Source organism: Leucopleurus acutus (assembly GCF_964270905.1).
Source record: "Leucopleurus acutus genome assembly, chromosome: 3".
Lineage (NCBI taxonomy): Eukaryota > Metazoa > Chordata > Mammalia > Artiodactyla > Delphinidae > Leucopleurus > Leucopleurus acutus.
Window position 1 is genome coordinate 22,189,692 of NC_139145.1, and position 8,991 is coordinate 22,198,682.

The window sequence follows — 8,991 nt, forward strand, 5'->3', positions numbered from 1 at the left end:
TTTGCCTTGTATTAGCTTGTTATTTTTATATAAGTAGCAGTTACACATGTACCATGACTTATTAGCTCTTTTACTGCTTCTCAGGCAATGCTGAGATCTTAAATTTCTTTTACTATATTTTCCTCTTCCATTTGTTTTAATGCATTCTAATTTTTGATATATTTTATTACCCTTTTGTGTTGTTAGATTTTATTTAGGTTTATCCACTTATTTATCCTTTCTGTTATACATAATTCTTTATAAAGTCCTTATTTTCATCTGTGATAATCTTCCTTCTGCCTGCAGGTCTCCCTTTATAATTTAATTCAGTCAGTTCTGATGAGAAAATATTTTCTAAATTTTGTTTGTCTGCAAATTTCCTTATTGCATCTCTCCTTCCAAACAACAATTTCTCTGCCTCTAGAATTCCCAATGGGCAGCTCTTTTCTTTAGCTCTTAAAAATGTTATTCCATTATTTTCTAGTATCCATTCAGTTTCGCTGAGAAGTAAACTGTAATCTTAATCCTATTGTTCCTTTGAAAGTAATCTCTCTCTTTTTCGTCGGGCTGCTTTTAAGATGTCATGTTTTTCTTTGCTGTTCATGAATTGTACTGTGGTGATCTTAGGTGTGGTTTTCTTTGTATTTGTTCTTGTTGCTTTTTTTTTTAGTGCTTGTTGAATTTAAGGCTCCATAGATTCCTTTTAGTTTTAGAGAACTCTCAGCTGTTAATATTTCTGAAATATTGTTTTCATCCCAATCTCTCTCTCCTTTTTTCTTTGGACTCCAGTTTACACATATGATAAAAATGTTTACTGTGGCCCATATGTCTCAAATGCGCGTATGTGTACTTTTTATTCTTTTCGTTTCCCGTGCTTTAGTCTTTATATTGTTACTACTCTCTATCTTCCAGTTCACTTACCTCTCTTTACCTGTGTCCAATCCACTACCGAGTTTTAAATTTCGTATAATTTTTAACTCTATCAGTTCAACTTCAATCAGTTTCTAGTTTCTAGTTGTCAAGTTAAATTCTTCACCTTGTCATCTATTTTCTTGAACTTGATAATATTTACCAAAATATGTATGAAATTTAATGTTTAGGTCATCTATGATTCTGATTCTGTTTTGTTTTTTATTCAAATTCTCCTTTTCTTGGTAGTCTTGGTGGTTCTTCAGTGAATACCAGACTTGGGATATGACAAGTTGTAGAGAATCTGAATGACATTACAGTTGCCCTTTGGACAACCTGGGTTTGACCTGCACAGATCCACTTATACATGGATTTTTTTTTCAATAAGTAATACAGTACTACATGAGCTGTGGTTGGTTGAATCCTCAGATTCAGAACCACAGATAAGAAGGGCCGACCATAAAGTTGTATGTGGATTTTTGACTGCACAGGGAATCAGCGGCTCTAAATACTACATTGTTCCAGGGTCAACTGTATTTTCTTGAGGAGAGAATTTCCTATTCTTAGGTAGGGGAAGATCACCTCAGTCACCTGGACCAACTTCATACTCATTTTCCTTCTTTATAAGGTTCAATGTAGATGTTGCATCAACCTTCCTAACACACAGACACACAGACAGACAGACACACACACACACACACACACACGTATGTAGAGACTTCCAGTGTCCTAATTCGTATCATTAGTTTTCCATTGGGCCACAAATCTTTCATAGGTTCTGAACCCCAATTTTGTCTCTTCAGCATTATGAGCCAACTAAGTCTTTGCTTTGACTTCAGTTAGCTTTTGTTTGACTTCTTAGCATCTTGTCTTGTCTACCTTTTATACATGGAAAATACTGCAAGGGAACACTGTTGCTGAATGCAGCTCCGTTCTCTGAATCTTTACTCTCTCTGTGATTTTGGTCCTTAAAATTCTAGCTGCCTTGTTATTTCTCAATTCCAACTCTGGTTTCCTTAGTCCTATGACATTGTCCTACGTTCTACTGGCTTTTCTACCTCTTAGGAGCCACGTTTGGTTTCTCAGACTTTTGCTCTTCATCAGTAGTTTCTAAATGACTGGGCTAGAAACGCATGTGCAGAATATTGTTCTCACTTCAGTGAGTTTCTTTCTCTATTTTACTTTTCTAGGTCATGGTTACCTCAGTAGCTTTCTAACGCTCACAGTCAAATGTTGCTTATGATTTATCTGGCCTTTCTAGTATGTTTTCCTAAGGTAAACTGATATAGTTGGAAACAGAAGTTTGTACCCACCATTTAAAAAATTCTGTTTTGTCTTTCTATGAATTCTTTTTGTCCCATCTTCTGTCACTTTTTCCTACCCAAAATTCCCATTCTCACAGATAGATTATTTGAAGATTAAAAATTATTATTAAGCTAATACGTTAATTTTGAAAGGAATTAATTTTGCTTTGAACAAGAACACAGATTGGTGAATGGAATATGGAAGATTCCTTAAGACCTTTTTCATCTCTAAGAGTAGTATCCAACCATCAGTACCATCATAAGTTTGTCAACTATGGAAGAAAGCAGTCTTTATAAAATCAGCATTTTTTTTCTTTTTTTATTTTTTTGGGTGTCACCAGGACTTGCCTTAGACCACAACTCCTGGCAACACCAAATATAAATGAACCCTGTTACCCATGGGCGTTTACTTGGCTCTGCCACCCTAAGATTGGCCTCCTGGCTCCTTAACCCCAGGGGACTCTAAGCCCTGGGCCACATTCTTGAACCCAAGCCCTGCTCCTCTGTCAGTGGGCAGAATAGTCCTGATACCCCCTGGACCATGGACTGGGCACATGGCCCACATCTGCCACCACACGGGTCAGGGCGAGAGGGAAGAGGGACCTTGACATTCTCTTCTGGTTTCCCTCTGGGGCTTGGAGTCAGATCCAGGCAAAGACCACTCCCTTCCGTGTGGAGCTCCTGGCCCCTCATTTGCAGCGCCCAAAACCTGCCTCTGGGGAACCCCTCATTTTGCTCCTTTCTTTGGCTGAGGGTGCTCAGGAAGGAAGCACTGCTGAGACCCAGAATCCCAGGCCAGAAGATGCCCAACGAAGTAGGCTAGGCCAGCCCCAGGACATGATACCGGAACTCCCTCCTAAACAAGACTGAACTCATCACACAGATGGGGAAACTGAGGTCGAAGAGGGCAACGGCTTACTGGCGGAGCCTGGAGCAGAGTCTCTAATGGACACATTCCATGTTACCACCAAAACATGGGATTTCTAGAGTGCAGCTCAGCCCGTGCTGACCCCCCCTCTTAGCCTGGCCACCAAGGTCTCGCCTCCATAATCCCATCCCACGACACCCCCTTCCTGTGTCCCGCACAACAGCCGGATTAGACCCCTTGCCCTCAGGCTGTCGTTCACAGGGCTCCTTCTCTCCGAAGCTCCTTCTCCCACCTCTGCCTGCCCAAGTTCAACCAGCCTCTTTAGGGTCCGGCTCAATGCCAGCTCCTTCGTGAGCCACCCAGAGCCCTCATGCTCCTCTAACCTTCCGAGGTGCTTTGCCTCCACCCGCACACCCCGCACTCTGTTGTCCACGTGAGCTGTGGTTACGGTGTGTGAGCTTCCTGAAGCCGCAGACCACCTCCCCTCTGGGCCCCAGCACCTGGCGCAGTACCCAGCACTCAGTAGGTGCTCAGTAAAATCTCCTCCTCATCTGATGCCCTGCCGTGTCCTACCGATAACTGACAATAATGCCTATTGTTTACCGAGCATATACCATAAGCCCGGCTCTGGTACTGTCTCCCATCCTCATGTGATGGACCCAGGTCACAGAGGTTGTGTGACTTTCCTGAGGTCACAGCTCTGGAACTGGAACCCCACTGGTTCTTGTGCCTAAATGAGTCTCCTTTCCTTCCCACTCACCTCTTCTAGGTCAGACCACCATCATTTCCTCACCCTGTCCTGTCACTAAAGACTTCCCATGACTCCTTGTGGCCCACTAGACAAAATCTAAACCCCTGAGCATGGCATCGAAACTCTGTGACATCTGGCTTCTTCCCTCTTTGCAGCCTCTCTTCTAGTCTCTGAGCATCACCTCAGTTTCCAGCCTACTGTACCTTCATTTACTTGTAGGCTCTGCACATGCTTTGCCCTCTGCCTAGAACACCCTTCCCCTACTTTTCCTCCTGTGAACTCCTACACATCTCTCAACATCCAAGATCAAGGGTTACCTTCCATTCTAGTCAGATGAGACAAGCAGCAAACGAATTGGACACAAAATTGAGAGCTCTACGAGGGAAGGACCTGTGTCATCATAGTATCCCCAATGCTTAACCCATAATCAGTGCTCAGTCAACATTTGTTGAATGAATAAATGAATACTCTCTATATTCTTGTTGACTAAACAGAGAAATGGCAAAAGAATACAAGGCCACAGTATGCAGGGCTGGAGATGGAAGGGAAGAGACTGAGGCCAGGAAGGCCAAGGACGTGGTGGAGTAGAGTGACAAGTACTTCAGGGGCTGCTCTGCAGCAGAGCCACGCTCTTGGCAGAGGGAGTGTTTGTGAGAGACAGAGGAAGGAAAGTGATGGTGTGAGGGAGGCTCTGAAAGTGTGTGTGTGCACGCACACGCGCATGTGAGAAGGCGGTGGGGATGTATGCGGGGGAGCGTGCGTGTGTGAGTGTGCTGCATTTGTGAATCAGTCTGTGAGAGTGGTGCTGAGGAAGTATGTGAAGGAGCGCGTGTACGTGGCTTGTGGGTCTGTGGCGGAGAGCCCGTGCGTTCTATTTGTGCATGGGGGTCTGCGTGAGAAGGCGAGGGTGTGGGCCACGAAGGCTGTGCTGGAGGTTGTGCATGTCTGCGGGGCGAGGGGGTGGGGACAGTGATTGAGAAAGACAACAAGGAGGGGACACCTGAGGGGGGTGTGAGGGAGAAACCATAAGTGTGCGGGCGTGGAGGGTGTCGTGAGCACGTGCAGGAGGAGACGGTGTGACCGTGAGTGTGCACGACGTGGAGGGTAAGGTAGGATGTCAGGGCGCTGCTGAGGGTGTGGCTGCATGGCCTCGGCCACGGGCCGGGAGCCAGAGGTGGGGGCTGGCCCTGGGCCCAGGGTGGGGGGCTCTGACCAAGCAGAAGGTTCCTCAGAGTTCTCCCTGGAGCCACGGGCGCCAGATCACCACGTCCCCAGGTAGAGAGGTCGAGCAGGAGGCCCAGATGTGTGTGTGCGCCTCACATTTTGTCCACAGCAAAACCTCTGGGCATTTATTTGTCTTTGTCTGTGTCCGGGTGTGCACGCCTGTGCTTGTGTGCGTGCTGCCGGCTGTGTGTCTGTGCCTGTCTTTGTCTCTGTATGTATCTGGGCCTTTGTCTCAGTGTGTGTGGCGGTTGGTCTAGGCTTGCCCACAAGACTGTGTCTGGGGTTGTGTGTGTCTATGTGTATCTGTGCCTGTGGGGCACCGGGCGTCCTTGATCTGTGCATGTCTAGGTAGGGCTGCGAGCATCCCCCTGGACCGCCTGTTTGTATCTCTGTCTGTGTGGCCTTAGTGTGAGTGGGAGAACGTTGTGCTTTGGAGACTGTGGATCTAGGTCTCGGTGTATCTTTACACACTGTATCTCGGTGTGTGCTTGTGCATCTGCATGTGAGAGTCTGCCATGCGTTGTAGCATGGAAATGCTTATGTGTGTCTGTGGAAGGTGCGTTTGTGAGACCAAGGATCTCCGTGTGTCTCTGCCTGTGTGTATGTGTGTGTTGGGTGTGAGGGGTTTGTCACAGACTGGTGAGCAAGTTAATCTCAGACTCCGTGACACGTGGAATAAAATCACGCTCCCGTAATGGAAGAGAACCAACTCTTCACCCTGTGCCCTGGGGGAGCCAGTGGGGGCCAGGGCCAGGCTTAGGCCCCTATGCAGGGCCCCCTGTGGCCTCAGCACCCTACCCCCACCTCTCCTCTGCCACACCAGGCTCATTCTGCCTCCAGAGTGCCCCGGTGCCCACTGCTGGCTGGGCTAGGCTCCAGGACATGTGACGGAGCCTTAGAGGCCTGTCCTGGGCCCCCCAGCCCCACCCACTGCTGAGGAGGGCCCTGCCCCAGATGGGAGGGCAGGTGCAGGAAGGAATCTTTGGGCCCCTCCTCCTCCCGGAGGGGAGAGATGAGCTGCAGGCCCGACCTGGATCTTCCATCTCTCAGCAACAAGATTCCTGGTGAGCAGGCTGCGAGGCTTGGCAGGGCGCCTGCCGGAGACCCGCCCTCACCCGCCAGGACGCCTGGGTCCCCAGGGCCGGGCAGCAGCGGGTTCCCTGGGGAGCTAGGAGGGCCCCAGAACTTCAGGCTACAGCTGCCCGGGACTATGGGAAAGCCAGACCCTTCCAGGCTCCCACCCCCAACCACAGACAGCTCCTCAGGCCCCCAGGCAAACCTCCACCCTTCTTCTGGCCTCTCCCCAGCCTCGGCCTTTGCTTCAGAAAACAGACCAGCCACCCAGCACCACCCATCCCTACCTGAGCCTCAGCGCACACCCAGCCTGAGTTCAAGACCTCACCTCTGGGTTTGAGGGCTCTCAAGGCCAGGACTGTGCTGCTTATCTCAGAATGGGGCTTCTGAGACAGGGCCATGTGTCCCGCAGCTGTGAAATCCCTCTTGGTCTTAGCACTCCTTCCTGACTGAGCAGTCAGGCATCAGGAGAGGATTTCAAACCCAAGGCTGGGGACACTGAGGCAGTGAAGCTCTCTGCCCTGCCTACCGTTATGAATCAGAGGCCAAATCCAGTAGTCTAGACACACAAGTTCTTAATTCTGTCCAGCGGCAGTGGCTGCAACTTGTTCTTCCCCATAGGGGGTGCAATTTCGGGTGGGGGGAGGCATCAGTTGGAGGGAGAGGGGAATGGGCAGGTGGACCCCCCTCAACCCTCAGACTTGGATGAGCAGCCGGAGAGCAGGTTTGGTAAGAGATTAAGGTCGAGGAGAAGAGAACCCAGACGCTCCAAGATTTATGACCCTCATTCTTCTCCCTTAAATTCCCCTCCAAGCCCCCCAGCCCTAGCCTGGTCCCTCCAGGGTCATGCTGTGGCCCCAGGCCAATGTCAAGGCCTTAACCCATCCATCAGCTGTTGCCAGGGAGTTTCCACCCCAATGGGTCCCAAAGGGAGGAGATCAACTGACACTAGGGGCCCAGACTGACGGGGAAGGGGCATGGCCCTAAAGAGGTGGCCAACAGCCCCCTGCCCCCTCCCAGGATGTAGGGGCTCACAACCTCCAGGGCAGAAGCTAGGCTGGTGGGTGGGGTCCAGGAGGAGGTGACCTCCAGCTCTGGCACCACTCCCAGCCCCGCCCTTCCAACAGGCCAGGAGACCTGGGATCCCACGGGGCCCTACAGCTTACAGGGTGTGTGGCCTTGGGCCCTTGCTGCTCCTCTCCAGGCCTCAGCCTCCCCACCACACAATGCAGGAAGTGGTCTGGATACCCCAGGTATCCCCCCTTCAGCTCCGCTCCCTCAGTGCTAAGCCCTGCCCTCTCTCCAGTCCAGGGGTGTCACCTAGAATCTGGGCCAGATGGGGTGAGGCTTTGGCAGTTAACTGGAGGAGCCCCTGAAGCCACCCAAGTCAGAGCTGAAGAACGTATGGTGCTCACTCCTCCACCGCACATCCATTTTCCAGAAGAGTGAAACCGAGGCCCTGAGAGAAGGTCGGGGTCTGCGCCAAGTCCTGAGTGTTACTGGTGGGATGGTTAAGAGCACGGGCTCTGGGGACAGAAAGACTTAAGATTAAAATGTCAGCTGCAACAGAAACTTGTTACGTGAAGTCCCTTGCCTTCTCAGCCTCAGATTCCTCATCCATAAAATGGGCAATAGTGCCTCCCTCCTACGACTGCTGAGTTGAAATAAGAAAACGCATGTAAAGGGCTCAGCCAGTGTAGCAAACGCTTGGACAATGGTAACTATCATGACTGTGGGTAGTATTAACACAAAGCCAAGTGGCCGGGGGGAAGATTGCTGCAGGCAGGGGCCCCGACCTGGCTCATCCTCCAGACCAGGAGGGCCAGCCGAATTCCTCAAAGCCCCCCAGCTGTCTCCCCTCTTCGTTAAAGGCCTCTCATTAGTGAGCCTGGGCACCTGCCCCCCCCCACGTAATAAGCCTCATTAGTATCTTAGCCCCAAGCTCTGAGCCCAGAGTCTGTGCATGTGCACACGCGTGAGGGTGGGGGGCTGCGACAGGCCACCAGCCAGGAGACAGCATCCCCGCCAACCACACCCCCTGCCTGTCATCAGCAGGGCCCGTCACCACCCAGCTTGTTACCTGCCTGCCTCGCACCCGCACCACCTGTCACCCACCCAGCTCGTCACCCACCCAGCCCATCACCTGCACCACCTGTCACCCACCCAGCTTGTCACCCACCCAGCCCATCACCTGTACCACCTGTCACCCACCCAGCCTGTCACCGGAGCTGCCTGACAGGCCTCTGGGTGAGGGACAGGAGATGGGGAGGAGAAGACCACAGGGGTGTGGAGCTGGGGGCCCCAGAGACCCTGTAAGACCCCCACTTCAGCTCAGCATCCTGCAGCATCGCCATGGCAACGTCTCAGCCGCAACCACTTTCCCAAACATCCCCCCCGCCCTCCAGGCCCTGCTCTTAGCTGAGCTGAGGCTGAGAAGAGCCTTGACTGACAGCAGAATGGGACAGGAAGGAGCTGCTCATCAGCTGGCTGGCCTTGGCCATCCCTGCCCTCTCTGGACTTGGTTACTCCATCTGCAAAATGGAGGGGCTGGAACTGGGGAGGCCCCTGTACAGCGGGTCATCCCTTCCCAGCCTGGATTTGCTGAGCCAGTGGCCAGTTAACCTGTGAAGGCTGGTGGGGGCGGGGTACAAAAGGACAGGGGGTTCTGGGTTCTTCCACACTCCTTTGCCCTGGCCCAGCTCACACAGGCTGGGCCTCTGGCCCAAACTCACATAGCAAAAGAGGAGGAGCAGGCTGGAAGGCAGAGGGGCTCTGCCACAGGACTGCCAGCTGGAGATGATGCCACAGTGGGTGACCCAAGGCTGAGTGGGCCCCCACCTCCAAGCTGCATTATTTATAAAACCCAGAGCTCCTAGCCGAGC

At 51.3% G+C, this 8,991-nt stretch overlaps 1 protein-coding gene across 1 annotated transcript in view; it reads right to left on the reverse strand.

Annotated features, from left to right (window-relative positions):
- The window catches only part of LOC309958863 (ferritin light chain-like), a gene marked incomplete at both ends in the record, with an annotated part of 39,528 nt that extends 33,018 nt beyond the window's left edge, over positions 1-6,510 (reverse strand). Inside the window, 3 exon segments of the mRNA XM_082835005.1 lie at positions 3,302-3,498; positions 6,151-6,354; positions 6,438-6,510. Coding sequence (XP_082691131.1) covers positions 3,302-3,498; positions 6,151-6,354; positions 6,438-6,510 — 474 coding nt within the window.
- Between the last annotated feature and the right edge of the window lie 2,481 nt (positions 6,511-8,991).